General features: G+C 51.3%; 1 protein-coding gene across 2 annotated transcripts; it reads left to right on the forward strand.

The window, feature by feature from the left end:
- Positions 1-2,826: 2,826 nt before the first annotated feature.
- Positions 2,827-20,641, forward strand: JDP2 (Jun dimerization protein 2). Of its 2 annotated transcripts, XM_066552201.1 has the most exons (4): positions 2,827-2,916; positions 13,995-14,218; positions 18,641-18,745; positions 19,589-20,641. In XM_066552201.1, the coding sequence occupies exons 2-4, from the start codon at positions 14,018-14,020 to the stop codon at positions 19,772-19,774; spliced, it is 492 nt and encodes a 163-aa protein (XP_066408298.1). In that variant the 5' UTR covers positions 2,827-2,916; positions 13,995-14,017; the 3' UTR covers positions 19,775-20,641. The 2 variants fall into 2 exon arrangements, with proteins under 2 accessions (XP_066408298.1, XP_066408297.1); XM_066552200.1 differs by lacking the exon at positions 2,827-2,916 and having other exon boundaries at positions 13,711-14,218.
- The last annotated feature ends 314 nt before the right edge of the window (positions 20,642-20,955 follow it).

Genomic DNA, 20,955 nt, shown 5'->3' on the forward strand with positions numbered 1-20,955 from the left:
TTTTACCCACTGAAGCCACAAATTCTCAATTAATTGTTACGTCTTTTCTAGCCAAAGTGAAACTATCTGAAAAGTAAACATATTTGGTGTTTACATGAGGCAAAACCCAGCTTGGGAAAAGAACAGCTCAAGCATAGGCGGCTGCAAGAGCAGGGAAAATTCCCCTGTGAGACAAGAGTTCCCAAGTCAAGGAAGAATGATGCAAGTTTGTCCCTTTAATCATGTGCGTAAGCACTGTCCCAGGCAAGGATTGCTTCCCTGGAAGTAGTTCTTCAATAGGTAACTTAAGTAAGTCCCAGTTAGGACTAACTTGCATTATTGTAATAATGGAGGCTCAGCTGCCTCCAGGACCTGCAGTGGGGAAGCAGGGAAGGAAAAAAATTGTAGGCTGATGTGCTCTCCTTCCCATTTCCCAGCCTTCTTCAGCACAGTCTTGAAATCAGTACTGCAAACATGCTGCAAGTGCAGCAGACCAGTGGATGTTGGATCCCTGCTCCCATCCTGTGGAGGCTGTCTGGGAGAGAAAGGGCCAATACTCAAGGCTGGGGCAATAGATGTCTGTGCTGCAATGAGATCTCCCAGCTCTGCCCACCAGTGAAAGGGAAATGAAAAAGGCAAAAACGGTGGAAGACAGAGCAGGGAGAGCCCTCCTTCTTCCAACCCCCTGCTAAGAAGGGGAAATGGCACTTTCCCACCTTCCCCAGGGTAGGGAAAGGCTGCAGGAGGAACTATGTGCTGGACAGGACCTTGCTTAACCAGGTCATCAGCCTCTTCTGAAATCCCTCTGGTTTGTCCTCTTCCCTTCCCGCAGGATGCAGCAGTTGAGAGGAAGCTGCCATGCCCTGAAGGCAACTTGTCTGATTTGCTAGAGAGATGTTATTGTCAACCCCACTGGGATACCTGGAGCTTAAGGCAATAGAAAAGTCTGTCCTATCTGATGCTGGAAGGAATGCATATGGAAAAAATATATCTTGGCTGACATTTCTCCTTTCCCCCAAGATGAGGTGCCAAGATTAAGGAAATATTGGGGTTGGATGCAAAAGTGTATAAAAAGTATTCTGCCTCTCTGAAAACAAAACAAACAAACAAAAGAACAACAGCATAAGATGATTAGTAATGAAGATATATGTGCAGTGTCCTGCAAAGCCAAGATGTTAGCTATTTCTGTAGGACAGCTTGGGCAGGTTATATCCTATTCTGAACACAGCATTTCTAATCCCATGTTCCTGCTCAGTCTCAGATCTCTCTGAATTCTCTTTCTCTTGCTGAGGTACAGATGAAGAGGACAAGGCTGGAAGTGCTGATGGCAAGACCTTGTAGATGATGAATAGTGTGAATCCTTAGTTGTGAAAAGAAATTAAATTGGTGAATGCTGAAAAGAAACAATGACTGACAAGTCAGGGGAAGGAAAATGAGGTAGGGTGGATGATGCCTCTCTGTGGTGTTAGGTGGGTCAGAGAGGTGGCACTGTCACTTAGCTGGGTAGTGCTGCTCAGCCTGGTGGTTTTGTTAACTACTCTTAGAATGCTGTCTTTCCAAAGGAAAGGGAGCCTTTCTGTCCCAAAATGCTGTAGGAGCAACAGCCCTGGAGCATCCAGTACCTATGGCAGATCCAGCATGGTCCTCCAGCTGTGCAAAGCTTTGCTTCCCCAGAAGGCTTTGGCTGATGCAGCTGGGAAGAGGCCAATGTTAGAGAGAAAGAGGAAAGAAACAAACACAAATCAGTTATCAGGAAGGCCCCAGTCTGTCACCTGTTCCATGATTCCCATCCAACATCAAGGTGCTAGAACACTGGGCACCATGGGTGTACCTGTGCTTCTGGCAATGTCCCATCCTGACGTCCCATTGATGATAAGGAAACAAAACAGCTGGGAAGAGGTGCCTTGAACCCCTCTGCTTCTGCCTGGTTACTCTCCAGGCCAAGAGTCAAGGGAGTGGTGGAGCTGGGGCTGACAGCCCTCAGCCCTTGTATGAGGGAGCCAGTGTTGTGTGGGGCATGAGCCGGCCAGGCTGGGGGAGGGATGAGATGAGAGAGTTCTTGCCTCCCACAGGACAGTGGAGTGACCCTGCAGCCCTGAACCCCTGCCCCTGTGCCTTTGCTGCCCTGGGTGAGGTGTGCTTGATGCTTGGGAGCACTGGATAGTCTCTCTGGTCCTTTGCCTCTTTTTCCCAGGCTCGGGACTGAGGAACGGAGGCTTCGCACAAATCGGGCTAGCTCGGGCACGGCTGTGGCGGCTGCCCGGGACGGTGTCCAGGCGTGCGCCGGGGAACGAGAGCGACCGGAGGGAAGCAGAGAGTGTGCGGAGGGGCGCAATAGGAGCGCGGGGAAGACGCGCACCCGGTCGGGGTGCGAGGTCCGGAGGTGCCGTGGTGCGGAGGGGTCAAGAGCTGCGGGAGCGTGCGGAGATGCCGGCTGCGAGGGCAGAGGGTGGCCGAGGGATGGCGGGTGCGGAGTCCCGGGGTGCAGGATGCGGAGATGCCGGGCCGTGAGGTGTGGGACGCCTGGCCGTGGGGTGCGGGATGCCGAGGTGCGGGATGTCGAGGTGCCCCGGCTGGTCCCACCCCTGCGCGGCGCTCCCCGCCCCGCGGCCCCGCTCCCCCGCCCTCCCTGACGTGTGGCGCTGGCAGCCCGGCCGGTTCCGCATTCCCGACCCCTCCCCGCAGCCCAGGGGCCGCTATATAACCGGGGCTGATGCAACCCACCCCGCCGCCTGCCACAGCCTGCGGGAGGCGCGTACCGGGGCGGCGGGCGGTGGCGGGCCGAGGCGCCCCGGCGGCGGCCGGCACCCACATCGGCACCCGGCGGGGCCCGGGGGTCGGGGCAGCGGCGGAGGCGGCGGGGCTGAGCCTGCAGCCCGCGCCCGGCCCCTACGGCCGGGCCCCGCGGGCACCCCGGCAGCCCGGTCGCTCTGCACGGTGGGTACGGGAGCGGGCGGGGGACGCGCCGGGCGGGCCGGGACTGCGGCAGGGGCGGGCGGCGGCGCGGGGCTCCGCGGGGGTGGCGGACAGCGGCGGCGGGGGCTGGAGCGGGGGGCGCCCGGAGGAGCATCCCGTGTCCCGCGGCAGCGGGCAGGTTGCCGCTGTCCGGGCGGCCGGCGGAGATGCCGGGAGACCCTGCGCGGGGGCGGGCACAGCCGCATGGGCGGCTCAGAGCCGGGCTGCTGCCCCCGCAGCCCGCGACGCGCGGGGGCTGGAGGTGCCGGGCTCGGGGCTGCTGCCGCACCGAGGAGCTGCGGGGCGGCGGGGGCGGCCTCCCCCGCTCCTCAGGCGCCGCTGCCTCCCTCCCTTCACCTGCCGGCTGGGCGCGCAGGTGAGGGGCGCGGGTCCCCGCCGCTGCCGGCCCTGCTGTCGCCAGCCGTGTCTCCAGCCCGGGAGGCCCGGGGAAGGAAAGGGGCCCTGGAGGTGCCCCCGCCGCGCGGTCCCAAGTCCGCTTTAGCAGTCAGGCATGGAGTTGAATGGAAGTTGCATTCTTTTGCACGCTCTGCTCCAGGAGGCACTTTTCTTTTTTCCATGGAAGGGAAATAGGTTTGAGAGCAAATTGGGGGAAAGAGAGAAATACCAGGGGAGCGAGAGCTACATTATGTTTCCATTTTCCTTTAATGAAGGCCCTGTGGAGGTGTATTTGAAAACACAGAGTCTCCTATGCCTTCAAGGAGGGTGAGAACACTGTGCTGGCTGGTTCCAGGGCCATATGCAGCGTATGGTGGCCAATGAAACAGGGCCTGGCTCGTTCTCTTGCTTGTCTTGGCAGCCTGCTCCATGGCTTGCATTACCAGCCCTGGAACACAACCACTGCCAAACTGTGAGTGTGTGTGTGTGTGTGTGTGCTTGGACTCCAAGAGCTCAGCAGAAGCAAATGCTTCTGCAGCTCAAACCAGGATTTTTTAGCTAGTTTTGGGAAAACTTGCATAAAAATCTGTGTGTGGAGGCTCTCTTGACAGAGTATGCCCTGGGAATTTGTTGCTAAAAGCTTGTGTGAGGGCATCTGTGAATGGCAGTCTTTGGAGTTCAGATTCTTAGTATTAGTCCTAGTGATTTAAAAATGCAAAAACCTGCCCATCTAGGGGATGAGTGTGTGGGTGCAGGAGCTGCCATCCACATCATTACTGGATCATGCAGCAATTGGTTGCCCCTGGTGTCTGGGGAATTAACAAAATCTGCTGAATTAGTGTGCAGGTTATTGCCTCTGCTTCCTCATTGAGATGCCTATGGATGCTTTCCCTGCATCTTCACAGCTGAGTATTTCCCTCCTTACAGGATGCAGAGGTCCCTGTGCTACATTCCTTGCCAAGGAGGAGTAAATACTCCCTCAGACCTCTTGCCTCCTCCTGCCCTGTCCATCTGAGCAGTGTGTCCAACTGCTCAAGGAGCACTGAGCATCTGTTCTGTGGTCTCCTTCCCTGTGCTAGTGTTTGCTACTTCAGCTGCATTGCCTGGGCCAGGTTCTTGGCAGCATGCAATGCCTTGGATGTGAAGCTGTAAGAGGCTCTTTTCACTGCAGTGGCTGTTCCTAGTGGGCCTGGCCCCAAGAGCAAGGGAGGCAGAGCCATGGTGAGGCGTGGGACCCCTTGCCAGCATGTGTATGTATCCTGCAGTGCCGTGCAGCTAGGAGGGGGCACTGCAAACCTGATGCCATCTGTCTTTGGCTGCATGTCTCAGTTGCTTGGACTGTCCAGAGTATCAGTCCAAACATTGCAGGCTATTTTAACATGCAGACAGAGAGCTGAAGGCACATATAGGCCTCTGAGCTGAGCAGTGCTGCTGCAAACTAGCCAGAGCTGGTCTTTATATGGATTAGAGGTCTTTGTGGATGACCCTGGCATTAAAGGCATAATTTTGAGGAGTTTTTAGGGGGTGTGGGGGCTGTCATCTCTGAGGCTGTCCTTGGCCCCTGAGGGCAGAGCTTTGTGCTGGAGCATGATTGTCTTCTTGAAGAAGGTTCTAGCCCTGACCACGTGTGGTTATGGAAGGTCCTTGGTGATTTCAACAAGTCAGTTGTTAGGCTGCAGCTCAGACACTGAGGTTTTCTCAGACCAGGATATTCCTTCCTTCTCAAATCCCTTTGAGCTGCTTCAGGTACAAATAGGCTAACTTTTACCTTCCTGCTCTGCACTGCTGTCCAATGGGTGGTGCAACCTCAAATAATTAATTGCAATCTTAATAATACTGTGATACATAATGACACTTTTTTGCAGTTATTGCAATTAACTATGGCAGTAGGGGAGCCTTGCTATGGTGGGTGCTGTACAAACCCTGCTGTTGCAGGTTGCTTGGAAGTCAATCGCTGCATTGCAGTGGTGGGAGCAGCTAAACTGGAGCTTTTTGCTGCCCTGTGAAGGTATGGAGGAAAATGCTCAGGGAGGAAGGGCTGTGAGCTGACTGCTTTGCTAATGGCAAATGGAGATTATTTCTAAGGCTGAGGACTGGAGAACCAGTATCCCTCCTCCTCACAAAAGGGACAAGAAGTCAAAGCATTAGACAGGCAGGTGTAGAGGCCTAATGGTGAGACTCAGCTGGACAAGGGCTGCAAAATGGCATTTCTGCCAAGGAGATGCTATCTGCTCTGGGCTGCCCCGTGTGCACATGTAGGAAGCTCTGAGCTTCCCTGATGGAAGAGAGGAGGGAGGGCAGCAGGGCTCTTTGTATTCCTGTTTTTAGAAAGCTTCTCATAGCCCTCTGTCTGTCAATGACTCGGATGATCCTCCTGCCAGCTAGAAGTGCAGGACCGAGCCAGAATGTTCCCACTCATGAAATAGGTTTAGAATTCCACCTCCTGAGGAACAGTTCTTCATGGCTCCTCCTTCTGTTCAGCATTGTGGCCCCCCACTCACTCTGAACTAGGGGTGGGAGGTTACATGTATGGGTGTTCACAAGCCCTGCAACTCTTCTCCCAGCACGTGGGGTTGCCTGTGGGAGGAAAGGAACAGCAAGAATGGCAGCTTGGAGTGTCTGTGGGAAGGGCACAGATGAGTCTTTGGACCTGCAATCCTAGAACCTGGTTGTAGGAGCTGTCTCTCCCTCCTGGGATGGAAATGGGGTGTGGGGGCACTACAGTGAGTAGTGAGGTACTGCAGCATCCTGCATTCTGAGGTGGTGTGCTCTGCCTCAGTGCTCTTGATGGGCCATGCTGTGAGCATGCCTTTACCTGGCCTTTCAACAAGGGGGACTTCTGTGATGCCATAAAACAGTAAGTAACGTTAGGTGCTCAGTAGAGAGAGACATAGGTGTTTTTATCCCAGCTGGTGTCACTGCAGCTTTTCAGTATGCTATAGGTGGTGGGTTCCTTGGCATTAACAGGTTCAGCAACTGATTGAATGAATACACCATGGCTGTAGTTAAAGTCCATGTTTGCCAGAGCTACTGCATGGGGACCTGAAAAGACTGGTTACCCCCAAAGGGCTTGTCTGCTGCTGTGTTCTGATGTTTGGCAAATAACTTTGATCACTGTGGTGCTTGGCACTGGCCCTGCAAGTTTCTGCTTTTAACAGTGCAGAGCAGAAGCAGCTAGCCAGAAGGTATGACTGTAAGGTGCTACTCAAAATTAAATACATCTAGAGCAGATTTAATTGTGTGGCAATGGGAGAGTCCCATGTTTTAGATAGCAGAAGAAAGCTCTAATTGCATGGGAAGGTACTTGTGTCACTGGGAATATGGGGTAGTGTCATTCTGCCTTCATCTGTTCCCACTGGGGCCTGAACCTTGAAGTGGAAGAAGGTCTGTAGGCTTCAGATCATTAGCACTCTGCAGTCTTCTCAGAAGAGTCCAGATGGAAAAAAGCAAGTAGCTCGGAGCTTCAGAGAAAGAGTGGTAGACAACTGCCCTGTCTTTGTTTTAGAAGTTACATTCTTGGTTCATGAGAAGTTGGGTATGTCAGGAAAGGGCTTTCCTATAAATCATCCTTCTGCTCACAGAAGGAACTAGATAGATTCAATGTGTGACATACAGACTGAAGTAGCTTAATAGCCAGGAGCTAAAAAAAAAAAAAATTAAAATGGCAGCAAAGCAGAGTAGAATCTAAGGAACTATATGCTGGTAGTGCTGCTTCTGATCTCCAAATCAGAATTATTGTTCCCTGTTGGCCAGGAGCAGATGAAAGGCCAGTTACTGTGACTCAGGTGCTCCAAGACAGTACACAGAAATGGCAATGTTGTGCTAGGTGCTAACACACTGATGAAGAGTTCAAAGATTGCTTGTATGGGGCTTACAGACTCCAGCAGTGCTCTGATGCATGGCAGCTGACAAGTAATGGCAGGCACCCAGGCTGAGCCTGCTGAGAGAATAGCAGGCAAGCATGGCCTTTATTCTGCAGGCAGCATGGAGAAGGGCTGGTAGGACAGACTATGCCTTAGTGCAGTGCTTAACATGGGCAAAAGAGAAACATGCTGGTAGGTACAGAGTGTCAGAATCTGCTGGCTGGCAATATTAGATGCTAGACTGGCTCTCTGAGCATCAAAAGGGTACTTGGATCAGCCATTATAAATGTCAGCACATGTGAAATAGCTTATGTTGTAAGAAACTGTGATTGTATTATAGACAGCAAAACTGATAATAAGGCTGCAAATAGCCCTCACTCTCACCAAGGAAGCTGACACCAGAGATAAGGCAGTAATGGCAAGTTAAATTGAAGTGTGACTGTCAGAGCCTGCTTTGGGATGTCATGGCCATCTCTGCAGGAAGATGCTCACGGTACAACAGTAGCAGCTGCATTTGGTTTTTAAAGAAACAAACAACACCTCTGGATGCATAGGATGATGGATACAAACTGAGGCAGTCTGTGTGCAGGGAATTGAATGCATGATTTCAACACAGGTAGGCATTCCTGTGCCAGTTTTAGTCTGGGTAAGAATAGCAGTGAAAAGGTGGCAGGAGGGGTGTGAATACAGGCTAGCAAGGGGAGCACAAGCCCCCTGGGCTATACAAATTATGCCTACACATGTTAGATTTATGCTGTAACTGCTGTGCAAACATCAGCTTCTTAAAAAAAAAAACCAAACACAAACCCAAACAAAGAGTCCCCTGAAAAAGCAGCAAACAAATCAGTATAGGAAGAGGAAAAAACCCAACCCATTAAAAAAAAAAAAGCCCAAGAACATGAAGATTAGAACTGCAGGAGAAAGAATAGAAAGGTATGTGGGGACAGTGTCACTGAGGAAGCTGGGCAACTGTATGGGACAGAAACAACTTGGTAAAGCTTCTTCCCTCTAGGCTGTGGTTTCCAGAAGATAACAGACTCTGGCAGTAGGAGAAAAACTAAGAGTAATGGGTGCTGCCTTTAAGAAATATTAAATCAACCAGTGTCACAGAATGCTGACCATAGGGACATAATTGGGGAACAAAGCACGCAAACACTTGAAACTGGTGGGAAACATGCAGCAAAACCAAGGTGAGCAAAGAAAGCTGTACTGCTGTCAGCTTTTTGAGTATGAGACTGCTGATAAAATAACTGAGTTGATTGAGTCCACAGGAAGAACAGTGCCAAAGCAAGGATGCAAAAGTTGCTGCAATTATCAGGAGGGTTTACAGACATTTCGGCAAGAGGTCAAGTCTTGTGTTACAGCATTTTAACCAGAATAAGGGAGTGTAGAGGCAAAGCTAAGAAATAAAAACTAAATTTTGACCTGTGAAATCATGTGTTGACCAGATTTTTGCTGCAAAGATGGTTGCTGAACAGAGCAATGAATGGTGTAAGGTATTAATCATTGAACTGAAGTTGTAAGAAAGCCTTCTCTCTCCTAATTCACTCTGGAGCATCTTGATGTCATGGCACAAAACAATGAATAGTGTTGGTGCAGAAGGCCCAGTAATGGTGAATGTAAACTCAAGAAGCTGGTGTCATGCTGATCCAATGGTCCTGTGCAAGACTGCACATTCTCTTTCCCCTTGATGTGTTGCTATTGGCTTCATTATGTGCAAAAGCATAGCTGTTATAATGCATACAAAAGAATTGTGGGGTTCAAATACAGGACAGCAGAAAGCTAGGTTGTACTGAAGACATGACATTTCCAAGCTCGTGTAAGGAGATGTTGAAACACCATCTGGCATTGAGGGGAAAAAGGCTGTGTTATTTATCAGTTCTGAAAAGAAAAAAAATATAATAAGAATCCCAACTAAAGCACTATGTTAGAAAGAATGAATATAGAGGTGAGTTGGTTCATGTGCCTTAGAAATAGCAAATGCTGCAAGGGAATATCCAGAAACCAGTTAAGAATTGGCAAGGCACCAGCTGTATTCACCCCATCCAGCCAGAGGTGGCTGTTGAAGAGCTGCAACCTAAAGATCAAACTCAGATCCTGAGCTTTAAAGTTCTGCCCTACCATGTGAACGTGGTACCAGTATGCTGGAGCTATAGGTAGGCATGTCCATGTCTGCCAGGATGACAGCTTTGGGAGGAAGATGAAAGTAATAAATAGAATTCCATACTCTGGCTTTTTTATGTTATCAAAGTACAGCTTAGCTCTGGCACTCACCAGAAAAGAATGGGAGAGTATCTGGGACTTGGGGTGAAAAGAAAGTTGTGCTTACATTAGGAAGAAGCAAAGGAGTGGAACAAACTTGGAGTTTGTTCGAGTCCTTCCAATCAGCAGGAGTGACAGTGCCTGGGGCTGAGGGCCCTCAAGAATTGGGGAGATGATCTGTTACTGCACCCCTGCTCTGCAGACAGGGATGGCACCTCTCCTCATTCCTTTCTATTTCCATGGTTATAGCCCTGCTGGGAATGGTGTTACGTTCCTCCCCCAGGCCTACTTCAGCTTGACTCTTGGCAGTTCTCAATGTGCTCCTGAGCTTTCTGGCCCCTGAGCAAGCTCTCACCTGTAGAAGACTCTTTTCCCCCTTTCTACCTAGTTCTCAGCTCATCTTAACGTGCAGGTTTATGGTTATCCAGAAGGCTTCTGGCACTTTGGTTTGATGAGCTTAAAATTTAGTTTCCCCTGATGCAGGTGTGATATGGGCTTTGGCACTGCAGTCCCTGGATCCAGGATACATTTTTAGAGCATATTGGATACTGGGCCAGCCCCTTCACTCTGACCTGTGTTGTGTGTTACACTGGTACAGAGGCTAATTCAAGGCCTATCAAGCTACCAGATCAAAGATGCAGAAGGAGAAGATGTGCTGGAGGGAAAAAAAAAGTGGTTTCTCAAATCTTTAGCCATTTGTCCCCAGGGACCTGCCCCAGGCTCAGGAGTGCATGGGGAGGGTGCTGAGTGGTCAGGTTGGCCCACAGTCCAAAGAATGGGTTTCTCCTTGCTCCTTATTTCATAAATTGCAGTGACCCTATATTCAGTCTGCCTGAGGACCTGGACTGTCTAGCCTGGGTGCTGTCAGCTGCATGTCATGATGGAAGAAAATTAAGCACAGCATGGCCAGCCAGTCAAGGGAGGGGATTGTCCTGCTCTGCTCCACACACATGTGGCCTTGCCTTGAATGCTGTGAGCAGTTTTGGGCACCACAATAGAGAAAAGAGATGAAGCCATTAGAGGGCATCCAAAGGAGGGCCATGAGGATGGTGAAGGGCCTGGAGGGGAAACTGTATGAGGAGTGGCTGAGGTCACTTGGTCTCTTTAGCCTAGAGAAGAAGAGACTGAGGGGAGACCTCACTGCAGTTACAACTTCGCTGTGAGGGGAAGAGGAGGGGCAGGTACTCTTGTGACCAGTGACAGGACTTGAGGAAATGGCATGAAGCTGAGGCAGAGGAGGTTTAGGTTGGATATCAGAAAAAGGTTTTTCATCCAGAGGGTGGTTGGGTGCTAGAACAGGCTCCCCAAGGAAGTAGTCACAGAACCAAGCCTGACAGAGTTCAGTAAGTGTCTGGACAACAGTCTAAGGCACATGGTGTGATTCTTGGGCTATCCTGTGCAGTGTCAGGAGCTGGGCTCGATGATCCTGATGGGTCCCTCCAACTCAGCATATTCTGTGATTCTATGAATAAATTAAAACCAAGTCCTCCAAGTCCAGAATGGATTTTAGCATCCAGTGCTGGGTTCAAGTCAATTCTCATGCTGAAGCCTGTGAAAGGGTGGGTCAGGGCCCCAAATCAGTCTGTGAGAGACTTCAAGTGGCTGCTCATATACTTTTGCTACTGATTATTTTTCTATTTTATTTTTTTAAATGTTGACATAAACTGTTCAAGCTGGGGATGGACATCTGTGGGATTGCTGGCTTGGGCTCTGCTGCTGTTGGCAGGTGTCTTCCCCAGTGCCACAGCATGTCACCTTGGTGGCAGCATCAGGGAAATGGCCAGCTCTGTAGTGTATGCAGCTATCCCAAAATGGTAGACTGGATTTAACCCCATACAGCTCTGTCTTGTGTCAGGGGGTCCTGGGAAGAACCTCTGGATTCACCTCCCCTTTGTCATCCACCTCATTGACCAGGTGCCTTCCTGCTGTAGAGGGATGATCTCTGAGGAAGGTGGTAGGGATTTAGCCACATTCCCTAAATAACTTGTGTTTTCCTGTCTGGAGTGCAGCCTAAGGGTGTGATGGTGCTTATTTCTGGAGCAGTGGAGCATCTTAGCCTTGTGTAGGCCTGAAAGGAAGGGGGAGGGAGGTATAGCTTGCAGCTTCAGAGCCCAGCTGCATTGGGCATCTCTGGGCACCTTAGAAGATGTTGGTGCAGATTCTGGTACGAGATGTCAGTACAAGATTGCACTGCAGATGTGGAATTACATTTTTCTAGTTTAGAGATCTCTGTGGAAGAATGAATACTTTGCATCAGCTTAGGTCCTTGCAGTCTCATGGAGTTGACTTGTAGTCTTTTTGGAGGTCAAGTATCATTACCAAGTATTTTGTCTTTTTTTCTGTCACCAAATGGGCAAGAGTCCATTTCATCAGGGAGTATCTCTTCTCTTGGGAAGTTACTTGTCTGTCTTTCCTGTCTTCTCTTCAGGCTTTAATGACCTTATGCAGATCACCTCCTCCCTGCCCAGCTTCCTCTCCCCACAGCAGTGCTCCCAGCACTGCTGAACACTGGCTTGCTCTCCCCTTTTCTAGTCTCCTAAAGGATGACTGGAGCAGAGGGCTTGATTCCCCTTTATGGTTTCTGTCTTGCTGCATCTGCTTTCCCTGCTCTTTCCCAAGTCTTCTTGGTCACAGCTGAGCAAACCCTTGCAGGGGACATTTCATGCTGACACCTGGACCTCTTCATTGGCAGATTAGACTGTTTGACAGCTCACAGCTCATTGCAGGTTGAAGACACTCTCTGCTGCAAATCAGTCTGTCTGTCACACCAATGCAGCTTGCAGAGCACCCGTGCTGGATGCTGTGGAGCTTGCATTAGCCTCTCTGCCCTTGACTAGCCTCTATGCTTGTTTTTCCTCTCCTTCTGCTGCTTATCTCTGCTTCCTTCACATTAACAAATATATTAAATAATCTCATGGGAAAAGGGATGTGCCAGTGCCAAGAAATCCTTTTCTCTGTTTGTCTTGATTAACCCTGTTCAGCCTGCTCCCACTGACTCCACTTGAGCAGGGCAGTTGGACCAGGCAATCTCCAGAGATCCCTCCCAGCCTCAGCTGTTCTGTGATTCTGTGATCCAGCAGTTCTATCTCACATGCAGCTTTACTCAAGTCTTCAGCCTGGTACTGACATAGATTTGTCTCCCTAGCATGGCAAATGCTGAGCAGCTGTGGCAGCTGGCTTGGCTAAGTGTGTGTGAGTCTGCATGGCTCTACTGCCTGGGCCAGAAATCTGTTATCTCCTGTTACCTGGTCCCTCAGGAGATGAGAGTGGATGCTTTGGAAAGAACAGGGCAAGTGCCTGTTATCCCTCATTTAAGGCTCCTCCTTTCTCTGACACTTGGTGCTGTGAGAGCCTCCATGAGTTTCCCCAGCTGTTTGTTGAATCCTGCCTTCTAACTGGCTCTTGTGGTTGCAGGAAGCTGCACACTGAGATTATGGGTCCACTCCTTTAGTCTGTTTCTCTCCTGACATTGCTGGTCCCTGCTGTGTTGGTACCTCCTGCACAGGGGCAGAATGGGGTGGGTGCCTGGAGGCTCCTACAGTGTGCTGGGACTTCTCTGGATGGGTAGGGCAAGGAGAGCAGTGCACACGCACTGGGACGTGGTTGAGCAGTGCACATGCACTGGGACGTGGTTGAGTTGAAGAAGAGGGGCAAATGGCAGCTGTGTGGACAGCAGTGAATGTTGTAAGTAGGTAACTTGTGAATGTCCCAGGCCAGTTACACAGCAGGGATGTACCTGCATTGCAGCCAAGAACCATCTGCTCCAATGGCTTTTGGACTGATGTAACAGCTCCAGCTCTATGGACTTCCCATTTTAGGTTTAATTTTATTATATCTTTGCTGCTTGTTCTTCATAGTTATTGATAACTCCTTTTCATCAAAAAGGAGTAAAATAAGTGACTTGCTGAAGTTTGCCTTGATCCTATTCTCACTTTTTTTCTCATGATAGAAGAGGACTTTTGAACCTTGCACCATTTCCCTTCCCCTCCAGCCTTTGTTTCCTCATGTCTGTGCTGAGAGATGTTTGTACAGTGGCGGGTATTTTTTCTTGCAGTTTTATCTGTGGTCTTTGTGTGCTGTGTTCCAGCCCTGACAGTGGCTGAGCCTGCCCAGAAGGAATCCAGCCTAGGGCATATTATGGTCCTATTTGTGCCATTTTCTTCTTCTACTCATAATCCACACATTAATTAATCAAAATTCAGCCTAAAGCAAACCCTGATCTCCTGTTCTCCAGAGAAAGGTGTCCATGGGATCACGTCACTGTCATTGCAGCCAGCTCCTGTTCTTCTGGTGCTTTGCCTCTCAGGTCTCTTCCCTTCCTGATCTACACCCCAGTGGCCTATTCTTCCTCGCAGGATTCATATACTTGGTTTCTATAATACAGATTCTGCTTATTCTCTGCCGTTGCCCTTCCTGGGGGAGAATGTCGGCCTTGATTCATACCCCTGTAGGTGATGGGACTGTAGGATGAGTTAGTCCTGTGCTGTGTGACGAGGCCCTGTCACTGGGTTGTAATGGGATGTGTCTGTCCCCCTGCAGCCCAGGAAGCCGTGTCCCCTGCTATGATGCCAGGGCAGATCCCCGACCCGTCGCTGACGGCCGGAGCGCTGCCTGGGCTGGGCCCCCTGACGGGGCTGCCGGGCACAGCCCTGACCGCCGAGGAGCTCAAGTGCGCCGATATCCGCAACATCGGGGCCATGATCTCGCCTCTCCAGTTCCTGGAGGTGAAGCTTGGCAAGAGACCCCAGCCTGTCAAAAGTGAGGTGAGTATTGGAGGCTGCTGGCTGCAGGTGGCCCTGCAGGGCTGGTGTCTGTATTTGTGTGGGTTTCCCTCCTGCCTGTGCTTGGCTGTAGTAGCAGTGGCCAGCAGTGTGTTTTATAAGCTCCCTGTTTGATGATGTGCATGCATGTTAGCAGCTGCTCCACTAGCTGCCTCTCCTCCCTGCCTGATTTCCTGTCCCTGGCTGGCAGTGGTGGCCTCAGCATCCCAGACCTGGTCCAGTGCAGCAATTGGCAGCCATCTGAACTCAAACCCTGCGTGTGGAATGGGGTCTGCTGCAGCCAACATGTCCCTAGGTTGGGGCATGCACCCAGAGTAGAAGTCACACAGCCTGTCACCCAAGTCAACAAGCCCTTGGTGCTTCTGTCATTGGTGTTGCCTTTCCAGCAGGAATGGGGTGTGTGGAGCAGTGACTCAGCCTGTGCTGCAGGTGCTGCTGGCTGGGAGCTGCCCCTGCCCCATTGCTTGAGGTGGGCCCTGGCTTCACCTCGATTTTCCTGGGATGGGGAAGATGGGTGGTTTCTGCTTGGTACCACAGGCTGCCATGCCAGAACCAGGCTGAAGGGACCAGGGAAATGCTTATGTCCCATGTATTGGTTGTCCAGTCTTTGACTCTGGCTGAGCTGGTGGTGAGTGTTTGCACCTCCTACTGCCTGCAGATGGAGCTGGGAATGCACCGTTTCAGAGGTCCCACGGTGGCGAAGGTGCTGGCTGCTGTTAGAAGGTCCAATATACAGCCTTCTGAACAGCATTTGCTCTGGGTGAGGTTACCTCAGATGATGCCATATGAGGATGGGGTGATGTGTGTTCTCTGGCAGCATGAGCATGGAGGTGCTGGATGATGTGAAAAGCTGCCTGTGATGAGCTGTGAGCTGAAAGGAGTAAAATAGGAGTTCCAGGGGGTAACCTGCTCTCCAAATGGTGCTGACACTTGATTTAGCCCAATTTTTTAGCAGAACCTCAGCAGCAGCCATCTGTGCAGAGCATCCCTGTTCTTTTCCCCCAGCTGTTTGAGGTGGACTCCTGTGGGTAGAACTGCTATGATGTAGCTCATCTGAGCACCTTGCACAGGAGCTCTGTGCCCAAGAGAGTGTCCAGTCAGCTTGTGCAGCCTGGAGGTTGCCTGGGAAGGACTGGACAGCTCTGCAGTGGGAAGAGCTGAGGCTAGGATACTGTGGGAGGCCATTGTGAGGCCCTGGGCATGCTGATGGCTTTCGTTCCTCTATGGGCAAAGCAGTCACGGATTTTCAGCTGAAGCCAAATTCTCTTCCAAGCTCTTGGCCTGGGTATTAATGCAGCAAATGGTCTGCAGTGCCTGCCTTGCTTCATGGCTTGGGGAAGAAAGAGGGTGACTCTGTGGCTATGCTGTCTTTCCAGGCTCAGCTCCTTTTCTGGGGCATTTTGGGCACCTCTGAGCTGGCCCTGCAGCCACTGCTTTTGCTTTTTGTGGGCATGGATATGTGACGTCACTGGCATCTGTGTGACAGGGACAGGGCAGTTCTGCCCCACAGCAGGTGCTGGAACTGCTGATTGTCCTCTGAGCCAGCTGTTGAGGCACAATGTGGAGGAAAGCTAAGAGAAAACCCACTGACAGCCCTTGCTCAGCTACTTTCCATGCAGCTGGTTCCTCCCCTGCATGGCCCATGAAGCTGAGGAGTTGAAGACAGCAAATGGAGCTGCCCTTGGCAAGGCTTTGCAGCAAAAGCCTGAGGGAGCTGTTGCAGTAGCTGCTTATCCCATGAGTGGCCAAGAAGCTGCCCACGCACAGTTTTGCAATGCAGCCTGCAGCTGCTTTCCTCTTGCAGGGTGCTGGAGCCCAGGAGTGCTGGGTGCTGGTGTGCCACTCCGTGGTGCCTGGCAGGACAGGCTGCCTGCCATGAGCCTGGCCAAGGCATCTCTCTCTGCTCTGCTGGGGGCACCAGCATCTCCTGGCATTGGGGTCTGTGTGCCTGGGGACACATGCAAAACCCACCCAGTGCGTGTTGGGGGTCAGCTTCTCTGCAGGGTGATGGACAGCCCCACTGGGAAAGCTGCTCTCCTCTTGGACAGGTGTAGACAGATGCTGCTGGGCTCCTCCACCACTGAATCCCACCTGGGGTGCTCCTCTGGGACTGAGCCTTGCCCCTTAGGCAGATGATCACCTCAGTCTCTGAGGCTGCTGACTGAAGCAGTTCAGGAGGCTTCCCCACAGGGACTTCTACCCACAGGGATCCATCCCCTGGAGATCAGCTGCTGGGAAGTGCTATTGGGTGACACAACATCACTGTCCCATGTGCCTCTGAATAACGTCCTAACCCTCAGCACCAGGGCTGTGTCACCTTTTTGAATTGAAATCAAGCAGAAGCAGATGGGGAAAAAAACCTGCTGTCTTGAAAAGAGAACTTCTCAGCATTGAGAATTTGTGGATTCCTCATACCTGGAAGTGTTCAAGACTAGGCTGGACAGGGCTTTTAGCAACTGCTGTACTGGAAGAGGTCCCTGCCTATGGTAGGGGGGTTGACACTAAGTGATCTTTAAGATCTTGTTCAAACCTTTCTATTTTCTATGAAGCTACAGGAGCTGTGCTCAAAATACAGAACCAAGGGTTCAAGCTTCTTCTGTCTGTGTTGAGCCACCTTCCTTGGGCATCTGTATTCCATCTAAAGGACACAGCCCTTTGCTGGGCCCTCTGTGGGGTGGAGGGTCATTTATTCTGTAATTCTTGTTGAATGGACCAACAGAGCGTGGAAATGTCAGGCAGTTTCCAGGGCTGGTGCAGTTGCTGGTTGCTCTTCCAGTTGCTGTTAGGCCCCAAAATGTACTTTTGAAGCCAAGTTTGGGGGTGGTTTTTGAGCTTTGGAACTGTGAGCACAAATGACTTCTATGCACCCTCCTAGTAATCCTGGAACTAACAGACCGGGAAGCTGTCTTAGGGGTAGATGAGTAGTTGGTAAATGTGCAGAGGGGAATTGCATCTACCCTGATGTCCACCTCCTCTTAATTTCTGTCAGGAACTTTTATAAGACCTGGAAGTCAAATGTAGAGTTAGTGCCTTCCAGATTACTCCTGCTAACCTGTCACATCTAATTTATGTGGGTGCAGTGTGAGCTGTCCATTTCTGACTGGACTTGGGGCTCTCAGTGCAGTTCCCATTGTAGTTCTCACAGGCGTGGTACATTGGTGCCCCATGACACTACGTGGCAGCCTGGCATTATGGAAGTCTGTGCACAGCTTGTGCTGGCTTTGCTTAATATTTTCACTGCAGCTGAAATAGCAACTGTGGTATAATGCTTGCAAAGCAAGGTAGAAAAGATGCAAAACTGTTAGTGCTGTAAAGCGCAGACATTGCCTTCTACAGCATGCTGTGTACAGTACATGCAGCTTGCTTAAGCCACCCCTTCACCCTGCCTCTGCTGAGTCCACATTTCTTCCAGTCCTTGTGCATCACACTGGGATGTTTTGATTAGTGGGTTTTGGAGTTGGTGACTGTTAGCAGTGTGCACAGTCTACTGTGGATGATGGCCCCTGCAGCCTTCATTGGCATCAGGCACTGCTGGTGTGTCTGCATGGGGGGTGATCTTGTGGTAACAGTCGATAGGAATGAGACAGTTCAGTCTGACAGCTCAAATTTCAGACACCCAGGCCAAATGTGGATGAAGGCACTGGGGACCTTTTCTTCTCTATCCATGCTGCAAAGTATAACCTGACTTTGCAGGGCTTTCCAGCACTCAGATTTTTCTTGAAGGAGCTAGTTTGGGTTCCTCGATGTAGGCATGCCATAGGCCATTTACACAGGCCTTGCAGCATATATCAGTAAATACTTTGATTATGGTTTTCTGACTCATAGGGCCTATTGGCTTGGCCTGTGTGGTTTGAGTCAAAGAGCACAGAGAACTGAGTCATGGCAAACAGTGCAGGTACTGCTGTGTCCTGCCCCCTCACAGGGCATGCAGGACCTGTCCCCACCTTACTGTGGTGGCCCTGTGACTCAGACAGTGCTGAAGCTGCAGCAGACAGTCCCAAATACTGGAATGGGGCAGGCTCAGCTGGGATATCTTCTGGGTTTTTCTGCCTCTTGTCCTTGGCTCTGTGTGTGATGCTTTCAATGTCTGTGCTAACAGAGCTGAGCCTGTAGATGTCTGTGTGACAAACCCTTGTAGAAACAAGGAGGGAGCTCTATTCTGTCTCTTCCCTTTCTCAGGGAGGGAGCAGCCCTGTGAAGCCATCTCCTCAGCTGTGGGTACAGGTCTCCCTCTCTGTGTTTGCACATGGAGGTAAAGGCTGTAGCAGCAGCATACCTGGTTCCATGAGGATTAAGTCATGCTGCTGGTAGCCTGTGACCAGGTGGCTGCCACATGCTCACCCCTACCTCCTGCCCCATCCCACATCTGCTGGCTCTGATCTGGGTTTCTCTGTCTTGTTATAGCTGGATGAGGAAGAAGAGAGGAGGAAAAGGCGCCGGGAGAAAAACAAAGTAGCGGCAGCACGATGTCGTAACAAGAAGAAGGAGAGGACAGAGTTCCTGCAGCGGGTGGGTGTCCCAATCTGTCCCAGGGCACAGCAGGGACATCCCTAGAACAGTGCTCCAGCTACAGGAAGCATTGCCTCCTGAGCTTCCCCTCTGCCACCCCTTGCTCCAGTGCCTTTATCTGGGAAAATACAGCTCCTGCTTTTGGTGAGGTTGTGAAGGTGGTGGCCATGTACATGCCCAGGCAGAGCTTACCCATGGTACCAGGGCTGGAGAGGGCTGGAGGTTGACTCCAGGCTTGTGGTGAGAGAGGAATAATAATGGCTCTGCCTCGGTGCTGGAGCAGGAACACCCATATGAGTGTGGCACAGGACAGGGGCTGGCAGTGTGCTGGCCCCTTGACCGAAGTCCTAAAGATTTTCCCACTCAAAGGCCAGATGCCCACTCCATCTCTAACCCCAGGGCAGAAAATCTGTCACAGCACCTTGCTGTTTTTCTGCAAACAGTGGTGAGACATGGGTGGATGACACAACTTGGAAGGAGTCATTTCACAAGGGCAGATGCATACAGATGGGCTGGGTAAAAACTTAAGCATGGGTTTGTCCCCAAATACCTTACCAGAGCACGGAAAGCAGCCGGACACAGGTTTTGCTGGGGTGCGACAGAGACCTGCCCCAGGTGGTGGCTGTGTGTTTCTGTGTGATGGCACAAAGTGCCAAGCACGAGGCAGCAGGGCTGGGGATGAACTGCCTGGAGGGATGTGGTGCCTTGGCAGGTCTTCAGCCTGCTCCCCTGCTGCAGGGGCTGAGGGACAGCACCGAGCAGAGGTGGCATGTTGGCCAAATTGTTTCTTGTGTCTTGTCCTGCTAGATAAAGTCACATGCGGTTGTGTTCCTGTCCTGCTAGGAGTCTGAGCGTCTAGAGCTCATGAATGCTGAGCTGAAGGCCCAGATAGAAGAGCTGAAACAGGAGAGGCAGCAGCTCATCCTGATGCTGAACCGGCACCGTCCCACCTGCATCGTGCGGACAGACAGCATCAAGACGCCTGAGAGCGAAGCCAACCCACTGCTGGAGCAGCTAGAGAAGAAGTGAAGGTGGCACGGGGCCACGAGGAGGAGACAGTGGCACAGGGTCTTCCAGGGTCTCTAATGTATGTACTGTATGAAGAACTGTACACCCAGGCCTGGTGCAGCCAGGACCCAGTGGGCTTCCTTGGGAACTATGGACCAAACATGGGAACAGAGAAGATCAGGAACCTGCCAACCATGTACTCTGAGGCTGAACCTGGGAGCAGGGCTGGTGGTACCAGTGAGGGCAGCCTCCCTGTGATACATCATCACAACCCTTCAGCCTGCTCTCAGCCCTGGGACCCACAAAGCCACAGCGTGTCCTGCAAGGAGCAGGCAGCCCGTGGGTAGCAGGGGCTGCAGGCTGAGGAGTGGCAGCTGGGCAGTGCCCACCAGCACCCTGCCCAGAGGCTGCTGCTGCTCCTGGCATGCTCCAGAGGGAAACCTAAACCCAAGAACCACAAACACTTGATGCAGCCCCATCTGGTGGGCAGGCCTGTCGGGGCTCGGTGGCGCAGGCGCCCCCCACAAGCACACTCAGTATAATGTTTACAGCCCAGCTGTCCGTGTCGGCCGTGCTTTTGAATGCACATTTTTACACTTTTTTAAAGTATTTTTTACAAAGTTTTTATACAGTGATCTCTATATGGATTTATATAATCACTAGATGTGATCCCATAGAAATGTATGTTATAATGGTCTGTTTGTTACAAACACATATGCCACAGTTATCTCCATTGTGTTACTTGTCCGGTAGCATCCAGCTCCTTTCCTGGCATGCTGGGAAGGGGGTGCAAGCTGCCCTCTGCAGTGGTGTTGCTGCCCTCTCCATCCATGTATGTCCTTCATAATACTCAGTTCTGTATCTCTCAGTAAATGTTACCTTTGCGTATGCTGTCCTCCTGTAGCTCTGTTTGGGTCAGCACTGCCGCAGCAGTGGGTTCCTGGCTGAGTGGCACAGTGGAGCAGATGCCAGAACTGGTTTGATGATTGTGTAAGCAGCTGTGGGCCAGGAGAATTCACCCTGGAATGCTGGCAGCCTTGGAGGCAGCTCTGACTATTGTCAAGCAAGAAGTAGCTCATTGCTGCACCAAAGAGATTAGGTAGGCATGGCTTGCCACTTGGAAAGGTGGAGGGAGACCATGTCATCCTTAACTGGTCCTTTGTGTTTCGGTCCCAAATACAGCAGTTTGAACTCATTTCAGG

This window comes from Molothrus aeneus, chromosome 6, assembly GCF_037042795.1.
Source record: "Molothrus aeneus isolate 106 chromosome 6, BPBGC_Maene_1.0, whole genome shotgun sequence".
Classification (NCBI taxonomy): Eukaryota; Metazoa; Chordata; class Aves; order Passeriformes; family Icteridae; genus Molothrus; species Molothrus aeneus.